Source organism: Stegostoma tigrinum, chromosome 23 (assembly GCF_030684315.1).
Source record: "Stegostoma tigrinum isolate sSteTig4 chromosome 23, sSteTig4.hap1, whole genome shotgun sequence".
Classification (NCBI taxonomy): Eukaryota; Metazoa; Chordata; class Chondrichthyes; order Orectolobiformes; family Stegostomatidae; genus Stegostoma; species Stegostoma tigrinum.
Genome location: NC_081376.1, coordinates 43,526,059 through 43,546,250, shown reverse-complemented (window position 1 = coordinate 43,546,250; position 20,192 = coordinate 43,526,059). Strand labels below are relative to the sequence as shown.

At 38.1% G+C, this 20,192-nt stretch overlaps 2 protein-coding genes across 11 annotated transcripts in view; one reads left to right on the top strand and one right to left on the bottom strand.

Annotated features, from left to right (window-relative positions):
* The window catches only part of LOC125462173 (SPRY domain-containing SOCS box protein 3-like), a 31,437-nt gene extending 26,029 nt beyond the window's left edge, over positions 1 to 5,408 (bottom strand). For 5 of the 8 annotated variants that reach the window (XM_048551822.2, XM_048551817.2, XM_048551823.2 and 2 more), the window contains exon 1: positions 5,277 to 5,408. The gene's annotated coding sequence lies outside the window, so the exon portion shown is untranslated. Of the gene's footprint in view, positions 1 to 1,239; positions 1,309 to 5,185; positions 5,233 to 5,276 lie in introns of those variants that run through there. The other 3 variants (XM_048551818.2, XM_048551821.2, XM_048551819.2) reach the window with 2 other exon arrangements.
* A 219-nt stretch (positions 5,409 to 5,627) lies between these two features.
* Positions 5,628 to 20,130, top strand: nubp2 (nucleotide binding protein 2 (MinD homolog, E. coli)). Of its 3 annotated transcripts, XM_048551828.2 has the most exons (9): positions 5,628 to 5,719; positions 7,331 to 7,421; positions 7,678 to 7,790; positions 8,888 to 8,952; positions 9,609 to 9,807; positions 11,525 to 11,679; positions 14,676 to 14,786; positions 15,322 to 15,391; positions 16,732 to 20,130. In XM_048551828.2, the coding sequence occupies exons 5-9, from the start codon at positions 9,654 to 9,656 to the stop codon at positions 16,884 to 16,886; spliced, it is 645 nt and encodes a 214-aa protein (XP_048407785.1). In that variant the 5' UTR covers positions 5,628 to 5,719; positions 7,331 to 7,421; positions 7,678 to 7,790; positions 8,888 to 8,952; positions 9,609 to 9,653; the 3' UTR covers positions 16,887 to 20,130. The 3 variants fall into 3 exon arrangements, with proteins under 3 accessions (XP_048407785.1, XP_048407784.1, XP_048407783.1); XM_048551827.2 differs by lacking the exon at positions 8,888 to 8,952; XM_048551826.2 differs by lacking the exons at positions 7,331 to 7,421; positions 8,888 to 8,952 and having other exon boundaries at positions 5,643 to 5,719.
* Positions 20,131 to 20,192: the final 62 nt, after the last annotated feature.

The window sequence follows — 20,192 nt, the reverse complement described above, 5'->3', positions numbered from 1 at the left end:
ATATGAAAGCTCAGTTAAGCCACGTTAAACACATGAGCAACAGAAATAGGAGGAGTAAAGATATGTGCTTCCTTGAAGGTGACTAATATGGGGCAAAGAAAAATGTGTAGTGTAGATTTATTAAAATAGTTATAACTAGATTTTATGCACCACAAATTCCCTTGTAGCACTGAGTCTATGACTTCCAAAAAGAGGGAATTCAAAGTATTCACTGTCAATTAAAAGTTGAGATGTTTACCAGGTAACATTATCCAGCTACAAAAATGTTGTTTCACTCTCTGGACACCAATATTCACATGACAACCTATATCCCACTAATAAGTGGTTAGTTAAGCAATTCCATATGTTAAAGCTTTCAAGATTGAGGGGTTAGCCAAACATTATTCCAAAATAGTGCATGACAATAAAGGAGCCATTCATAAGCACAGCAAATGGTCTATGTCATAGCTTCAAAGTTACACCTCCATACAAGAACATAAGTGCAACTGTTTGTAAGTTAGACATTCGTAAATTGGGGAACCCCTATAGAAGGCAAAACCAGAATATATTAGGGCAACAAATAGAATGAATTTAGGTCAATTTATTACAACAAAATTCAAATTACTATCAAGCAGTCAGCCATTTTTTGTTGACAGTGAGAAAGTAGCAAGATGAAGCCCAAAAACTTGCAAGAGAAAGCACTACAGCAGACTTTAGCATCCATTGCTATTTCACTAAATCAGTCTGTACCAGAATTAAGCAACAATTGACAAGGTAAATTTAAAAAGTTAACAAAAAAAAGTGTGGCTAAAGTAAAACAAGTTAAGCTCATGAAAGCACCAGATTTAAAAAATATTAAGACTAAGTTAACTGTTGTTCAGAGTAAAAATACTAACTGAATCAGCTCTTTTTAGGAAATATTAGGAAGTTTAAGGACTTGCTAGTCAGTGGTTTTGCTGCATCATCGTCTATATTTAGTAATTAAAGTCTAATTAGGTGAAGGCAGATTTTAATACAAAAAGTGATTCAGTTCCCTAAAGTTCAATCATGTTTTTGTATTAACTGCAGTCACATTCAGGCAGCCTAGAGCTGTTCTAATGGGTGGCTTTTTCCAAGCCTGCTGAATTTTCAACTTCAAATTACAGCAAAATTTACAAACCTCAATCTTTGTTTTGAAAGCACACCAAAACATCAAGCAAGCAAGCTTTGTAGATTTGCTGGAACATTCCAATAAAGTTCCAGTGTCAAAATACAACTTACTTTAGCCTTTGGTTAGATGCCCAACAGATATAAAATCAAATTACTGGAAAAACTGATGGTTGACAGTATCTGTGGAGAGAAAGCAGAGTTAATGTTTCAGCCCCAGTGACCCTTCAGAATACTCTGCTGAGACCTATTGGGTTCCCCCCCCCCTCCCCAAAATCAATTTTTGGATTTGCTTCTGATATCCAGCATCTACAGTTGTCTTTTTAAACAGAGACCCAATAGATATCTTGGTACCAGTGTAACAATCACCCATGAGTTCAGTCATCAGGTTCTCAGTGAAAATGGAGTCACAAATGGTGTAAGTTTGCTCACTTGACTTTAAGGGGAGAGCCATATGAAAAGCAATCTCCTAGGCCTGAAGTAATCCCTCATTTTGCTGGGCTGACATTTTAGCTACTCAGGAGTAACTTGCATCTCCAAATACTCAAACGGTGTAGAAATTAGCATGACTTTTGAAAGGCAAAAGGTAGCCATCAACATGACAGCAGCAAACAGGAAAGTTCGTTGCATAAATGCTTGTATCTGAAGGCAGATCATTGATCACTAATTCACATGCAAGATGCTGGATGAAAGGAAATGAATGACCACATCCCATTTAAATCCATTGGAATGAAGAGGAAACCACCAACACTTCCTGACAGCTTACAAAACAAGGCTTAAAAAGATTTATATCAAGAATTAATGACACTGATACTGGGCAGCAATTATAAAGTGCCTCCCATTAGTGAGCATCTACCTGATTCAAATTGATCATTTTAACAATTGTTTAGACTGGATCATCATTTGATGGCAAAATGCTTTGTCACAATTCAACAATCATTTGTAAATTTCAAATGTTTCTTATACATATATTTCTCCAAGCAATGCCTTGAAAAACCATTAAAATAAAACAATCCAGAAAGAACTATTTTCCTAAATAATGTTTTTGGAATCAATAATTTAGTAGCATCCAAGGGCTCAATGGTAAAAAAAAGTAAACCAAAAGAGTCCAAAATTCCAATAGCCAGTGAAACACCACTTCCAGTGCACAAAAAGAAATAGAACTCCACGCTCTAAGTCGTGGTGTGACACAGACAATGGTATACGTAGGTGCAAACAAAAGATAGGTACATAAAAGTGTTGCTTCTCAACACCAGTTCATCTCAGTCAGGGAACAGGATGGAGGAATTTGTTTGTGTCCCAAGTAGTAACAGCAGCAGAATAACAATCAACTGATATACTAAACTACTGAGATAAAACTAAAAGGAATGGTTCTTCAATTCAGCTTGTTTTCTTTTGTTTTAAAAAGGACTTTAAAAGCAAAAAAAAGTATAGATTCAAAATTCACTGAGGCAAGTAAACTATGAAGTGATTTCAAAAACCATGGGCCACTGTCATTGGAGTTGAGGCAGATATTTACAAAAGAAAGGGTTTTGACGCCAAGGGTAAGGTAAATTAGGGAAAGAATTGTCTTTGATGAAGCATTTTCTTAGGACTGTGAAGTAAGTAGAAAAATTAAGGAAGTTCTTTAGAGCTGTCACTCTGCCACTAGTATTTGTGGCATGAAGTCTTTAAGCAGACATGGTGAATAATACTGTATCAACAGAAGTCAAAACTACAAGGAGTAATACAGATGAGCACTGTTCAGTTCAGAGTCAGTGTCAATCTACAACTGTACACAATGTTTATTAGCAAACAAAATTGCAAGTAGTTTTAAATGGAAATCTGTACTAAATTAAGTCATTTATTGCAATCATATAACTTGCACAAGGGCACATCCTCATGGTACAAACATACACTATTTGGTACCAATAAAAAAACAAAAAACAAAACAAGTATAATTTCATTGCAACAAAGCAAGACTCTTCCCATAATCCAGCTTGGGCAAACAAAAGGTCTGATGGAACAAACTGACTCTGTTTATCTATCTAAAAACTGATTCCACTGTACAATGCCAGCAAGAAACACAAGTGGAAGGATTAACATCAGCATAATGTTTTACAATTCTGATAAACTCTAGAAGAAAGAAAAACTAGAATGGGAATGACTTTTCATTGTTGACATTTATTGCATGGAAGCTGTCACTGATGCCCCAGAACAATTTTATATACTAGCTGAAAACAAGTCATATGAACTTTGCCTTACTTGAACTGTTTGGTCCCACACTCAACTAAGAGCATCAAAACAGCTTTCACACAAATCTTTAAAACAGGACCTCCAGAATTTTAAGAAATTAGCACCACTAATGTAGATCTCAAAATTTATGTGCATCCAGATATGAATTAGGCACAGAAGTCTCCAATCAGCAACTTGAGCCAGCAGCCAAGCAACAAGATAATAGGTGATTTGTGGGTTGCAATTCAACATTCCCATCTACCCTAATGACTTCACATTCCTGGTGAGCAAGGGGTTTATCACCATCTTAAAAACATTTAAGAGACACCACCTCCTCTGGCACAGAAATCTAATATCACAATAGTCAAGGGAAAAAGTTCCCTTTAAATGTCTCCTGAAAGGGCAACCTTCAGCTTTTTTTAAAAAGTGTGTCCTCTGGTGCTGGACTCATCCAGAAAAGCAAACGTGTCTTCCTCAAAAGGATTCAACATTCAAACAGTATTAACTTAACTGTTTGATGAACTCGCGCACATTTTGTTCTAATGTGCAACAATTCCATGATTAAGGAGGCAAAACATAAGTTCAAAACGATTTAACTATTTTTGACCAAAACGTTCACAATTACTCGAATTAAGTGAGATACAGCCTGGTAAAGCGCTAAAACTACATTTTATCGCTCTCCCTCATATTCCGATGAACAGGCGTGAATTTCGTTGGACGGAGATAGCATGAACTGCCGACGCTGGAAGCAGTCCACGGGATGGAGGAACACCATAGGTCAGGCAACATTAGAGGAGCAGAAAAGTCGACGTTTCGGGTTTACATCCTTCATCAGGATTGATAAAAAGGTGTAAACGCGAAATGTCGATGTTCATTGGAAGTAATACCAGAATTGCTGGTAACTTCACACAGTCTTCGCTAGATGAGCAGCGAAGTCAGCATGTATAGCTGCTCATCTGAACCGAGATGAAACAAAACAAAAACAAAAACTGGCAGCTCATCTTCACCGAGCAAATAATACAAACAAACAAAGTCAGGTTACGCACTCAACGCATTAACAGACGCGTCAAAGAAAGGTGCTCAGTTATCAGAGAAAACAAGGTGTAGAGCTGGATGAACACGGCAGGCCAAGTAGCAGAAAGCTAACATTTCGGGTCTAGGCCCTTCTTCAGAAATGGGGTCTGAAGGAGGGTCTAGGCCCCGAAACGTCAGCTTTCCTGCTCCTCTGATGTTGTGCTGTGTTCATCCAGCGCTCCACCTTGTTATCTCAGATTCTCCAGCATCGGCTGTTCCCACTACCTCCGCTCAGTCATGTATACTTATTTTAAATATAGACAGGCGAAGCTGAAAAGACAAAAAAGGGGGCGTAGGCTAGGATTAGGAAATTAACGTGGCTGAGGTGTATGCTTTGGCACGGTTTAACTAAATACATTGAGAAAAAGGGTCGGGAAATAGAAGCAGAAGAAATGTATTACAAATCACGTTGCGCAGTTAATGTGTGATTCCTAGCTCATGAATTATGAACAAAAAAAAACAACAAATGTCTCAAAAAACAAAAGGAATCGCTTCCAAGCTCTGCGCCGCACAGACACAAACTGGTCGACACCAAACTCGTAGCTTGATAAAAGAGCCCCATTCAGTGACGGGTGAAGTTTTTTCCAATACGTCAATGATTTCGTTTCAAATAAGACGGGTGTGGCGCACGGTTAAAACAGTAACTATTGCACAGACAGCACTCCACATACAAGGGGGTGCTGTAAACCCATCAACCCACTTCCTTCCCCCCCCCCCCCCCCAACCCGGACCCGCAGGCCTCAGGCCTACTACCATCCCCATAGATACACACAAATTTAAAACGTAAACACTCCATCAGCATCCGTCGAAGACACCAAGTAACACCACTTTAGAAAGGTACTTATGCTTCACGGGCACCACACCTTGGTCGACACCCAATCGCTGCATCTTTCGCTCTACATACGGTCCCTTTTCTTTTAATCCTCCAACCGACTCCCTCGGACTCAATTAATGCCCACTCAACCACACGTGCTCGTCCTCTCTAATATAAAGACAGTCTTCGCAACCAAACTTGCATACCTGCCTCCGCCCAGCAGCCCGTCTCTGATACGCCAAACCGATGTAACGTCATAGGGATTTGCCTATTGATTGGTTAAAGTGCACGTCCATCGGATTCCGTCAGCGCCCTGCCCTCCCCGCCCCTTGAGGCCCACCCGAAGATTTGGGGCGGTCAGCTTCGGAGCGCTCGGAGAACCAGTGTTCCTTTCGGAGGTGCGCATGCGCTATCTTACTTTTTTGGTTTCGGGGGTGTCATATGACGGCGCGGTCGTTGCTGGGAATTGAGACAAGATGGCGGCTGTGGAAGGTAAGTGCGGTCTAGGAGTTGCATGCGTTTGTGTGTTGGGGCGATCAGCGGACTTGGCCCCGTATTCCCCCCCGCCTCTCTACATGTCTTACGTAGAAGGCAGAAGCAGGAGGAGGCCATTTGGCTCTTCGAGGTTGTTTCGCCATTCTTCACGATCACACCTGATGGTTTAACTCAGATAGCAGGAACTGCAGATGCTGGAGAATCTGAGGTAACAAGGTGTGGAGCTGGATGAACACAGCAGGCCAAGCAGCATCAGAGGATCAGGAAGGCTGACGTTTCGGGTCTGGACCCTTCTCTAGAAAACAAAAGCTTCCTGCTTTCTCCCGATAACCTTCCTGAGATGCTGCTTGGCCTCCTGTGTTCATCCAGCTCCACACTTCATTATCTTGGATTCTCCAGCGTCTGCAGTTCCCATTATCTCTGATACAACCTTTGATCCCGTTCTCCCTAAGTGCTATGTCTAGCCGCCTCTTGAAAACATTCAATGTTTTGGCATCAACTATTTCCTGTGGGAAGAATTCCACAGGCTCACCACTCTACAGGTGAAGAAATGTCTCCTCCTCTCCATCCTAAATGTCCACCCCGAATCCTCAGACTGACCCCTGGTTCTGGATATGCCCACCATTGGGAACATCCTCCCTGCATAACCCTGTCCAGTTCTGTTAGAATTTTTTTAAGTCTCTATGTGATTTCCCCCTCATTTGACTGAACTCCAGTGAAACCAATCCCAACCTTGTCAATCTCCTTACCCGTCATCCCTGGATTCAGCCTGGTAAATCTTCGCTGCCTTCCCTTGAGAGCAGGAAAATACTTTCCTCAGAAAAGGAGACCAAAACTGTCCACAATGTTTGAGGTGTGGCCTCTCCAAGGCCCTGTACACCCCCTCCCATCAAATTCCCCTCCTTCCTCACTCTTTCTCATCCCCTTCTCCCCACCCCATCTCTTACCCCCTTCCCCTTTCCTTTGTAAGATTTATAAATGTTATTCAGCTTTTTAAAAATAGAATAGTGCCCTAAATAAGATACTAACTGGAGGTGTAGGATGCTGTGAGTGTTCTGAATCTGAAAATTGTTCAGATGAACTCCAATCTAGCTGCTGTTAAGTATACACTTTTGTCAGTTGACTGTGCCTGTGAAGTTTCAGATCAAGCTAATGGACAGTCTTGATTGTTTAGTGTGTAAAAGTGTTGTATGGTACTACACCTTAAGTGCAGGAGAGTTCCTTATTCAATTGTTGATCTACACAGGGAGCAGTGTGCTACAGCTGGTTCCTGTGCCCCTTGGACTGAAGTCAGTCAAAATACCATCTTCCCCTATCTAAGAACACATGGTGGAAGAACAGTGTACCTGATCACAAATGTCAGATTTGACTATGATACTACCCAAAACCAAATAGTGCCATTTGTGTGGGAACATATGAGAATTCCTAATTGACCAAAATACCACAGGTTTGTCGGAATCTGTCATGGGCTACCATCTTCATGAGATAAAGTGATAAGATGGAAAAAAAAATCTGAATATGATGTAAAAGATACTACAGTGTATATATTGTTGAGCAGTGTTACTACGGTACCAACAGTATCCTGTCTTGCCTTTTATTACTCTGTAGGGCTATTCAAAAGCACATTCAATGTGAAGAAAGACAGATTCAGAATATTTGAGGAACATTCTGGGGATGTATGGTACAAAGTGACACAAATGTAAGTTCTCAATCCAGGGAGGGAGATCTCTTAAATGAATGTGGCACCTGTACAGAGGATAATGGAAACTTGGCAGTATTGAATTTATCAAATATTTGAGGTCTCCACCTGATGATGGAGCAGCACTCTAAAAGCTTGTGATTCCAATTAAACCTATTACATCATAACCTGGTGTTGTGTGACTTCTGACTTGATATGTTTAAGTTGTTGAAATGTGCATGGTTTTAATGATGTCACTTTTTTTTTTGAAACCAAGATAACCTAGCTGCTGTTGACCACATCCTATTGGTTCTGTCTGGCAAAGGAGGAGTTGGGAAAAGTACCATTACAACAGAGTTAGCACTTGCACTGAGAACTGCCGGGAAAAGGGTAAGACAAAATAAATGTCAACAAAAGTGGTGAACATTCTCCTAACATTCAACAAAAAAGTCATATCTTTGTGTGAAGAATATTAATTTTTTTAAAAAAACTCTTTTCTGTCTCAGAATGCTTGTCCTGAGATGAATCTATTCAGGGCACAGCATGGCAGCAGGAAAGAAATTCTATGTAAAATATGCTAATGGTGGCAAAAGAAGCAAACATGAATTCTAAAAGTGTGACTACATAAGGAAGCTATTTTTGCTTTCTTGCCTGTGCAACAGCTGACTCTGCACCAGAGCCATAACTCTAATTTTATTTGCCTTTCTGCTCTCTGTGAATATGATTTTCAATTGTGCTCAAAATTACACTGGCTTCCTACACCAAAGTTTTTGGCTCACGTTCTTGCTTGTTCGTTAGCATAGTACTGAATATAAAGCCTTATGTAAATCAGCATAATTGGACAGTGTTTTGGAAATATAATTACCTTCATTTTGTGTTATTACAATAAAAGCTGCTAATATATATTTTACAAGTGATAACTTGGAACAGTTTTAGTAATGCAGCTGAAAATGTTTTATTGTGAAAAATTTGCTTACTTAATGAGTGTCTAGTGAACTACCTGATTTCAAATAACAACTGAAAATAATTTTTAAAAAACTACATGGAGCCATTTACCATTTTTCATTGGTGTATAGTAGACAACTTGTTTCTAATATTTAAACAACTTTTCAAGCTACTAATTAATGTCTTTCTGTCAGAGAAGTAATAACAAATTTTAAGAACATCTACAGAGGTCCGCATGTAAGCACACTTAACAGAAACTTGCTATGGTGATTATCTCAGTCTGAGGATGTTGCAGTTTTGAGTGCAGCCCCAGCATTTGTGTTTAAATCACCTCACAACATCACAGAAACCCAATCTGTGCTGTCTGTGATTCGCGCCTGAAAATTCTCTACCTTTTTGTTATACTTTGAGTTTTGGATGATCCAAGACAGCCAACTCAAACTTTTAAGTTCATGACATTGCAAGCAATTCATTTATAGTTGATGCATACATTTCCCAGCAGCTCAATTTTTATACATTCTTTCTCCTGAACTTTGTTCCAGTGGTCCATACTATTGGATTCCACACTGCCTCCTAAAAAATTATTTATAACTTCTCCTGAATCAAGGTAAGGTAGCTCACTGTTGAAAATTACAATAGTTAAGGCAACCCTTTATTCAAGCATTCCAACTAGGTACTATGCCAACAATGAATGTTTCCTGTTCACTGTTGCAAATCATTTTTCACTTTCCTTCAGAAATAGTCTAAAATTTTAATTGCTAAATTTGATATAAATCTCTTCAAAATGAAAAGAAAGCAGGACGTAACTAAGAAAATATTAAGTGCTTTAAAACACGTATTTAAAGAGGAAGGACATTTGACAGGAACAGATTTCAAATATTTAAATCATTTGTGTTCTTTCCAAATGTTTATTCGATTCACTTTTCAATTTAATTTTTATTTCAAAAACCACTTATGAGTAGACCATGCTATGTTTTGGCTCTGAAAACATGGAACAGCTATGGCTTCCCTTTAGTTTTACTAACTTTTTTGAGTCTGATTTATATTGTTAACAGTATTTCACTGCATAGTTTCTAAAATTCTTAAGTAGTTTTGAAAATCTCCTTTCGATCTTCCAACACCATGTCCTGTTCTATCTTCTCTTTGCATGTAATAGGATTCTTCATTCCTATAGTCCTGATTTGCTGTCATTTTTTGGTTGATCTATGGTGTTAGTTTTATCCGCTTGTTTGTTTAAATTATTGTTGAATTGTTTTATTTTAGGTTGGAATTCTCGACATTGATCTGTGTGGTCCTAGCATCCCTCGGATGCTGAATGTTCTGAATAGTGCTGTGCATCAATGTGATGCTGGTTGGGTACCAGTTTATGTAGACAAAGATAAAACAATGTGCATAATGTCAATAGGCTTTCTCTTGGAGACTCCAGATGATGCTGTGATATGGAGGGGGCCAAAAAAAACTGGTAAGGTCCTATTACTTTAAATCAAACAAACAATAAAAGAATCTTGTGTTGTGGCACAGCAGTAAATACAGGTAATCTGTTACTGTTGGAAATTCCTTTAGCATGTTGGTGCCTTCCAAACGTTGCTCAGGTTACAGCAGACAAACAAATTTTAGAACTTAGAAACGAGGAGCAGGCATTTCAGCCCCTTGAGCCTTCCTTACTATTTAATGTGATCTTGGATGATCTCATCTCAGCCTCAACTGCACTTTTCTGCCCATATTCCACGGCCCTTAAACATATTACTAATTAAAAATCAGCGTATCTCTTGAATCTATTCAGTGTCCTGACATTCACCACAATATGGGGTAATGAATTATACGGATTCACAGCCCATTGAGAAGTAATTTCTCTGTCTCAATCTGAGAAATAGATTTTGTTTTTGCCTTGCTGTGTAGTAATACAATATGATTGTAATGAAAGAGATCTGAATTCTGGTACAGGCGATCCCCTAAAGTTGAAAGCTTTACTTGAAACTAAAATTTCTATTCCAGCATAATTAGCTGTAAAAGTTGATGTTAGAAACGTTCAACTTCAAGCACTGCTGTTAGGAATGTCTAGTTAATAGTATGTTTTTTGATGCATTGGTGAAACTTTACAAAATATTTGCCACTATGCAAATTTTGAATAGGTAATTTTGTGACTTGTGCAGACTGAAATTACGTTTAATGTTTAAAGGTGAAAGTTCAATGTAACACATATGTAACCTGGCAACAGAGAGAAATTTTGAGCTGCTTGGTGTAATGTTCCTCTTGCATATCCTGCAGCTTCTATTTGGTAATACTGGAAATTAATTGATCTGGATAGCTAAATTCTACAGGCATTCTGTCCATCTCCCTGACATAGCTCAAGTAGGAGACCAGTATAACGTTCTCAAAATGACATAGTGGATGAAAATGGACACTTGTGTAATCTCCTGTTATTGTAAGAGACTTCATGAGTTCAGGGCTGATATGCGAATCTACTTTTTCTAAACTTTTTCCACAGGTATGAGAGGGTATTGCAAGTTCAAGATGAAGGTATATTGGCAGTCTTCTAAGTAAATATAGATGTGAAAATTCAAAGATGATTGTATGGAAATCTAACATAGAAATTGTAACAAATTTGTCTGTGCACCACTGGGAACTACTGACAGGAAAGGATAAAGTGGTCCGTTCCAGACTATCTTGTACACATCATGTCTGGACCACTTGTATCTTAGTTGTGACTATGTAACCACCTAAAATGGCTGAGAGAAACACCCAGCCATGTGCTATATTTCCCCTGGAGGTTGCACTTTGGGAGGTTTTTTAAAAAAAAAATGAAATTGTGACTGCAAGTTAGAATTTTCACTCTCGGAAGCTTAGTCTCTGCTGGCATGAGTTGTTTTATTTAGAGTAATATTCATGTTTAAACAGATCATTTATGTACAGATTTCAGTTGAGTCCTAAGAAAAGCCCAGAAGGTCACGATATATTTTCAGTGATACAATGTTGATGTCATGTAACTGGAATTGAATGACGTGTAACCCTGGGATTTTGCCTGGTGAAGGGATAACTGCTCAAACAAGGTTTATTAACTTGGCAGTCAAGTTCGACTGTAAGACTTTAAATTATTCACTGCACTTATGAAATAGCTAAATATTCTCAAGTTTGCCTTTTAGTTTTCAAAAAAAATCTTTCCTCCCTTCCCCACTTAGCTCTCATCAAGCAATTTATTTCTGATGTGGCCTGGGGAGAGCTTGACTATCTCATTGTTGACACTCCGCCTGGGACCTCTGATGAACACATCTCGGTGGTGGAATGTCTTCGTCAGCATAAACCTGATGGAGCTCTGTTGGTTACAACCCCACAGGTGTGTTTGTTGAGAAATTCGGCTTCTGAGGTCTTTTCAGCTTTCTTTTCTTCATACCAGGTCAACAAACAGTTAATTAGCGTGCGCACTTTTTTTCTGTTGTTATGTACTTGCATGGTTTAAATTGCATCACACTGATTCCCCTCCCGGCAAAATGCAGCTTCTGTCCCAAGTCGTTTCATGTGTTGCTGTGTTCACCATTTCTCCTTTTTCTTTGGAAGGGAGGAACCATGGCAGGACTTGCCAGTAACATTAAGATGTTGGGCCAAAAATAAGAGAACCTTATTGGCCCTTTTATTTCCTGCGATATTGTTTCTGCTCTTGCAACCCAACCCTCTACAGTTGATTTTTGTTCTTTTGAAATTTAAATGGCACTAATGCCAGGGGCATAACAGACCTTTATAGACACTAATGTGGCTGCCCAATCAAATTGCATCGTTCTTGCATCTGTCCATCTGTCTGCGGTTAAGTATGTTGAGCAGTTTGCCCCCACTTCCACTGTGTTGACCAAAATTTCTGCAAATTTATACCTGGGCCACCAGTACTTGTTGGATGCACCAACATCCCGTGCTGGTCTTGGTCCCCATTTTGTTTTGACAATACAAAGGGATACAGTAATATACTGTAGCTGAGGCTGATTTGAAGGTGTAAGACATATATATACTAATGAAACAGTTACCTGCTTTACTCTTATTATTTGGTTAGAAAAATCTCTCTTTTCCTTGGGTCATTTTCAAAGTCTTGCTTTTTCCATTTTGTACGTGGAGTCTGAAATGTATGCTATACAGTTACGTTATGTAAGAGGCATTTCATGTATGATAAATCAGGGAAGAAAGTTGCATTTTGTCATTTGCATTTTCTGCTTAGTAAGTTATTGCAAGGATCTCTGGGTTGATCGTAAAATGTCTCAGATCTCTAATAAAAATAATGTTGCGGTTACTGGAAATTTGAAATATAAGCATGAAATGCTAAAAAATACTTAGCAGGTCAGGCAGCATTTGCTAAGAGAAAAAGAGTTGGTGTTTCAAGTTGAGTGTCACTGAAAATGTCATTAACTGTTCCTCTCGCTCAGACCAGGAGGCATCTGTAGAATTTTCAGAGTTTTCTGTTCTGTCTCCATTCCAGCTATTGTTAGTGTTGTCCTCTACTGTCAGTATTTGGCATTGCAAAGACTACTTAGATGACTGCTCATCCTTCTAAATTCTCCATGGCATTGCCATTAATTTTTGTTTTCTGAATTAGTTACAATCCTGTTTTGGCATCGTAAACACCATCCTAGTTGACAGAATTAAGCATTACTTTGTTGAGTTTCCTCATTCTTAACTGTTCTGTTGTTGTAGTCGTGGAGGGGTGTTTTCTGACTGGGGGGGGTTTGTGACCAGTGGTGCTCCATAAGGATCAGTGCTGGCCCAATGTTGCTTGAAATATGTGATTGATTTGGATGAAAATGTAGGTAGTATGCTTAGTGAGTTTGCAGACCACACAAAATTGGATTTGTGGATCGGGAAGAAGGTTGTCAAGGATGTGCAGGACGTAGATAATATCGGAAATTGTGTCGAGAAATGGCAGATGGAGTTTAATCTGGATAAATGAGGTCATCCATTTTCAGAGGTCAAATGCAAGAGGAAAATATTGGTATACAGAGGGATGTTGGGTGCAAGTTCCTAGCTGCTTGAAAGTACCAATACAAATGGAGCATGCTTGCCTTCATCTGTAAGGGCATTGAATATAGAAGTTGGCAAGTTGTGTTGCAGCTGTATAAAATTTTGATTAGGCCACATTTGGAATATTGTGTGCATGTCTGGCCACCGCACAGTGGTGAGGGTATGGAGACTTGGAGAGAGTGCAAAAGAAGTTTGCCAGGATGTTAGCTATAAGGAGAGATCGGGCAAACTGGGATTGTTTTTGCTAGAACCTCGGAGACTGAGGGGCAACCTGATTAAGGAGCTGTGAAGGTACTTTCTTTTAATGCAGAGGGTGGTAGGTGCCTGAAACATGCTGCCAGGGAGGTGGTAGAAGCAGATGTGATGGCACCCTTTTAAGATGCAGTTAGACAGACACATGAACAAGCAGGAATTTGAGGGATATGGACCATTTGCCGGCTAATGAGATCAGTTTGGGATGGTATCATAGTTGGCACAGGCAAGATGGGCCAAAGGGCTCATTTCTCTTCTGTACTGTTCCAAGGTCTGTGGTTTTTTTAAGCTGTTCTGTAAATGTTATTCTACCTGACATTGCTCTTCCTTTCAACACTGCAGCATTGTTCAATAGTGCTATTGTTCTGCATTTTAAAAACTTTGGACTTAATCAGTTTAACCTCAAGTTTGTGCATCCCAAGTCAACTTTATTTCCACTTGTAACTACTACCATTCCAATATTGGAGATGCTACCTACTTTACGTAAATAAGTATATTTATTTCCTTTATTCTCTAATTTGGGAGGTGCTTCATCTGATAAATTTCTGTAATTTTTCATCTCCCAATAATTCTTTCTTACAAGTTTTCTCATTTCTTGAAGTCTTACCAAACTTGATTAGGCCCATGTTGCTCCGTGATTTTTCTCTCCACTTTACCTTTTACCTTACAGACTGCTCTTCCACAGCGCCTCTCAGTTGAATTGTGCTACAACCCCATACAGTCATTTGTTCATTCACTGAGCCTCAACTATGTCAAACTGCTGGCTTCTCCTTAGTTTTTCTGTTCTCTAACAATCTTAAGTTTATTAACTCCACTTTGGCATTGTCTGATCTCTGTGTCTTGTGTGTTTTCAATCTCAACTTCTGTGCTAGAGAAAAAGATTTCTCGCCATAACTCGTGAAAGTTCCTGAACTATGATTCTGTGAGCATTGATTAATCTAAATTGCCTTGTCCAAGTGATCATTATTTATAATGCATGCTTGAACATGATTGTTGACAAGTGTAATTTTGAAACAACTGAGTATTATCATTCTCACTCCTTTTGAATATCATTTCAAAATATTTTGGTTTTATTAACAGGCAGTGTCTATCGGAGATGTAAGAAGAGAATTGACATTCTGCAAGAAAACTGGATTGCCAGTGGTAGGAATAATTGAAAACATGAGTGGCTTTGTTTGCCCTAACTGTTCAGTGAGTATTGTAAGCTTTTTGAATCATGTTAACTGTGGGTTTGTTAGACTTCTTTGCTCATGTGAAGAAACTTGTGTAGATTTTTAAAACATAGGCTTATTGCTGATGTAAGAAGTATCTATTAATGTTGGCAATGTGTTAAGCATTTGAAAATTTTAATGGATTTTAATTGTTATAGATCAAAGAAACTCACTTTTTAAATCTTGATTGGAGGTGATTTATAATTTTTGCTTTATATATTTCTTCATATTTAAGACCAAAAACTCTGATCTTTTGAGATATGGAAATGTTAGCATATATTTTTTCTTTAATCGCCATTAGTGATTTAAACCAAAACAATCCAACAGTTGGATTTCCACTGGAAGCAAGATAGGTTGGAATAATTAATGTGAACTTACAAAGAACATGACTCTTCTTGAATAATTGTAAATATGTTTAATAAAAGTAATTTGATACGTCTCCAGATTGTATGACTCATAAAGGACCACAACAATAATACTTAAGCTGTTGATGTCATTAAATGATTGCTTTTCAGGAATGCACCAATGTATTTTCCAAGGGAGGAGGTGAAGCACTTGCTGAGCAGTCTAGTGTTCCATTCTTAGGTGAGAATCCTAAATTTTAAACTGCTGAATTTGTAATTCACTTGCAAGTTTTGGAGTTCACCTTTTGGAAGGTACCCAAGGAAACCCAACCAGATAAATAGAAAGCGGGACATAACACCAGCGCTTCGTCGTAGGCTCACTGATGTTACCTAGAATGGTGACAAAACGTCTGAAAACTAACCTTCCAGCTCAGCGAGCAAACTCCCATCCAAAAGGATTTCTTTACAAACCACAATCTGTAAAAGTACATTTCCTGATTACTGTACATCATATGTTGGGTTCATTTTGAGGAAGAACATTGAACAAAATAAATTTATAATTTTGATGTGGTATGAGTATTTGGACACTTAGCGCTTCCGCAGAACATTTATGCTTGGTGTGTCTGTAGAGGTTGCAGCATGCTGGAGGTTGCTTCGTAGTGAATGTGCACGTGAAGTTTCTGTGTCATTAAGAAAATGGCCACAAATGAAAGACCAGGTTTGAACCATCTAAAAGAAACATACAATTTCCCGTGTCCCCTCTGAATTACTGAATTCACTTATCTCAAATGATTCCAAAATTTCAAGGTATTATACTACTAGAAGCTCATTCCCAGTGTTAACTTTTTTTTTTCTGATGTGCTGACCATTTTGACATTGCTCGTAAATGTATTAGCCTGTGCCCACTTGTTGAGCATTGGCGGTACAGACAAAGCATGTCTCGGGCCAGGCATGTCAGCAAAATTTATTGGTGGGGACGAAGCACTTGGGGTGCGTGAAATGAAAGAACATTTTTATGCTGTGAGCACCTTCATTAAATATCATTTTCTTAAACAAAAATATTACTACAGCTGCATTGAAGATCCACCCCTTTTTTTTTCAAAAAAGGACTCCCTTATTGTGTTTCTTTAGTTGTTTTTCTTTTGTCATTCCTACGTTACTGTGATGTTCAGATAAAAGAAAAGCTGGGATATATGTTCCATCTTTGAATTATTTTAACTGTATAAACAGATTAAAATTTGTATATTTTACATTTATATGCACTTTTTTCCTTTTGACAAGCTAACACTCAATGACTGTAAATGCTGTAGCTTTGAGGCTTGAAATTATGGTAAATCTAAATTGCAAATATCTGATTATTTTTAATTGAGTCCTAACAAACACACAAGCTCAAATTTGCTAATTTCACATGGTAAGTTCAAGGCTGAAGGATGTTTCCCTTTCATTCACTGTAGATGTTTGCCATGGCTTGCACCCTAGTTTGGGCTGGTTTTCACATAAGCCATTGAATTAATTGATTTTGTTGGTGATTGATTTTTAGTTTTAGGTTTTGAAGTATAATTTTTTTAACATCTCTTGCAGGGTGCGTTCCTCTAGATCCTCAACTGTCACACAGTCTGGAGGAAGGTAGAAATTTCATCCAAGCCTTTCCAAAGAGTGCAACCTTTGAGGCTATTAATAACATAGTGGAGAAAATTTTAAGCATCAACAATCAATCTTCTGCACTTCATACATGAGGTCATTCTTGTGTATTCATATCGAACTGCTGAGTTGGAGGACCACAGAACAGCAGCATAAAGAACTCTTACTCTTGGAATATAAGAATAAAATAATCAATGTTTCTTCTGGAGATGGAAACAATTTTGAATATTGGACCAATAATGCCTTTTGTTGTAATTATATTAAATTGTTTGTACCCAGCTATTTTTGTAAACATGCTAGAACACTCTCCACATGTTGTGCTTGAAATTAAAATATATTTCCGATGCCAGACATTCTATTCTAGATGTTAATGTGATGTTGTATTGAGTGGCTGACTTAGGAGGTCAGTTGATCTTACTATTTACAACTCCTTGAGGTGGGGACACTTTGCAGAAAGTACTCCATCCTCAAGGCTAACTGAATTTGTGCAATATAGAGTTTTTAAAAAAAGAACTAAACTTTGGGAGTGGGGGGGTGAAAAGTTTGGAATTGGTCAAAGATACGAATTAGTTTAGAACTGCAATAATTAATTTCATAAACTAAAACTATGATCTTACTACAATTAAAATTTGTTTGACTGCCCTATGTATCTGTTTATTAAGGATGCCATCTGTAGCTAGGATGTTCACTTTTGGTGAGCATAATGATCTGTAAACTTATTTTAAAACGTTTATTGAAGAAACTCCTTACTATCATCAGAAACTCTGAAGTGTTTGCTTCTGAAATTAGGAATCTCAAAAAAAATTAATCACAAACAAAAATCTGAGAATTATTAACATGTGTACTGCCATCAGTAGTGTACTGAAGCTAACTATGTTAATTTAGCTGTATTACTTGCTGATTTAGGGCTGTTTAATAGCATGATCTCAGTCAGCCTCATGGTAGGGTGTTGCAAAAGTAATGTTATTGGTTAGCCCTAGCAACACAGACGTTTGTGTTGAGTGACTTGTATGAAGTTTGAGTTTGAATAATGCCACCATTTTATTTGGGATTTCATGGGGAATTTATTTTTATTCTTACTGTCTCCTGTAAGGTTAGAAAAACAAGCACAAAGCGTATGCTCTGGTGGCATTGTGACGAGGGACCCAACTCAAGATTTGGCTTTGTTCCATCCTCGTGCCTGAGTAGAAGTCAAAAAAACAGGAAATGATGAAAAATAAAGGAATTGCTTGCCATATTCCAGAATGACTGGAATTGTAATTAAAGAATTAAAGGTTAACTGTTTTTAACTGCGGCCTGATACTGTAAATTTCCATCTTTGATTTCTGCTCTGCAATCTGCAAGTTAACGCTGGGCTGCAGCTTAGCTGAATGATTGGTTTCTGTTGTTCTGAAGAGGATCAGTTTTGAATGGCTTGCATTCCTGTGACCTTTCATTTAGAGAGATAGTATTAATGTTAGAAACCTGTTTAGTATTTGCGTAAGTGCTACACTTAATCATACCTCCATGTGACTATTAAAATTTGAATTTATGCTTCCACAAAATATTGACTCGAACAATTAACTACACCCCATCTCGTAGTATGATGGTGCAAGCATCAGGCTACGCCCAAGCACTTAAATATTTGAGATTGCCTGTGTTATCCTGTTTCATTTGTAGTATGCCACATTTGTGGTCAAAATCACTGCTATCTTGGCATTGTGCTTGTGTGAAAAGATTGGAGGAAAGCTTTTAAACTCTCGTTCAGCTTCAAACAAATTGCTGCCTCCTTGATTTGATGCACACACAACTATATAACTTCCTGCTATCCTAGGAGTCCAGTCAACATGAATAACTGTTCATTGCTAAAAGGAAAGAGAAAAAAAAATCCTTATTTAGCTCAGAAGTGCTGTGAAATCAGTCATTCCTGAGCAGGCAGCACAATGAGAAGCCTTAATATTTACAAATCCGAATGCTTTTAGTCCAGTGTGAAACTTCTCATTCTCCAGCTTTCTGTTTCCCTTTGTATCAGCTGCAGTGAATATTTGAGTACCAAGTATTAAAAATGTCTGGTGTAACAGCTCTTGCTGATGAATCACTGGAGTCATTTGTTAACCGAGTAATTGTTAAATCATCCGGGTGGCCATTATGCCAAGTCTGGAGGTTGTACATTCGAGATATCGTGATGTAATTTGCCTAGGGAGGGAACACAAACTTGAGGAAAAGCTTTCTTAAGTACGACACTCAGGATAGCCAAGTTCAAAACGTAACTGAGGCCAAGTTAGATTACCTTGGTTCTGCCAGAAAACATACTGTAAAAATCTATTGTGTAACCATAATAGTCATACTGTTGGTGTCTTGAGTAATAAAATTACATTTGGTCAATGTACTGAAAGTCTCTACTGCAAAGAATTATTTAATTGCATGTAAAGGGTTCTGTAAAAGAACTACAAAATGAGTCCCTTCCCTTAAGTCATGCTAAATTATATTTTGTAGGAAGCATTATCAAGTGAAGGATCTGGGACCTGCTTAAGAAGTTGCTGATTTAGGTAGAGCAGATCCTGGCGAAATTCCCACTTTTTCCACAGCAATATGTCTTCACCATATCCTCACCATATTATTCTGTGAATTTCTACTTTGTGTAATTCTTAAGCATAAAAGTAGATGAGTGTCCACAGTAGTTTAATAACATGGTTGGGCACCTCAGCTCCACACGCCTGCCCTGTTACTCATGTTACCTCTGCAGAATGACCTTTTCTCAAAATGACTTAATTTTCAAGTATGAGGCTTTTAAGATTTGGTAAAATTCTCTTTGAAAAGGAACTTTTCTGTTTACAAGGTTTACCTAATTAGGCCAAAATTAAGTAGAAAACAACAGGATGCTAGTTGGTCCCGTATTTCTATCCTATTTTGAGCTGCAACATTTTGGGGAAATCACATAATAAGCTATTTCTCCATCTGGAGTGGAAAGCAAGAGTTCAGAATGGAATTTGGGGATGCTTAGGACTAGAGTGTTGAGGAGACAACAGGAAAAAGGAATGGCAGAGGTATTTGAAGTCTTGCAAGAAAACTTGTCATTTTGGAGCATGCATTTGTTTTAGATCAAATGATAAAGTTTATTAATTAAAAGGCTAACAGCAAAGTACTTGGCCGGTGGATCTACCCCAAAGAAATGGGTCTAATATCTCTGTAATATCCGTTGGCAACATGCACTGCATAAATTATATTCAACAAACAATTTGTCATTTGGTAACAGATTTCACTTCAGTTAACTGAATTAGTAAAATAAGGGGCAAAATTTCTGTTCTTGTTAATTTTCGTGCTGTGGTTCAATATTCTGAATAAAATTAATCCATATTTGCCCTTGCTATTGCTGAGATGAGTTTGTCACGTTTAACTCCTTTTATTTTGTTTAGCTAGCA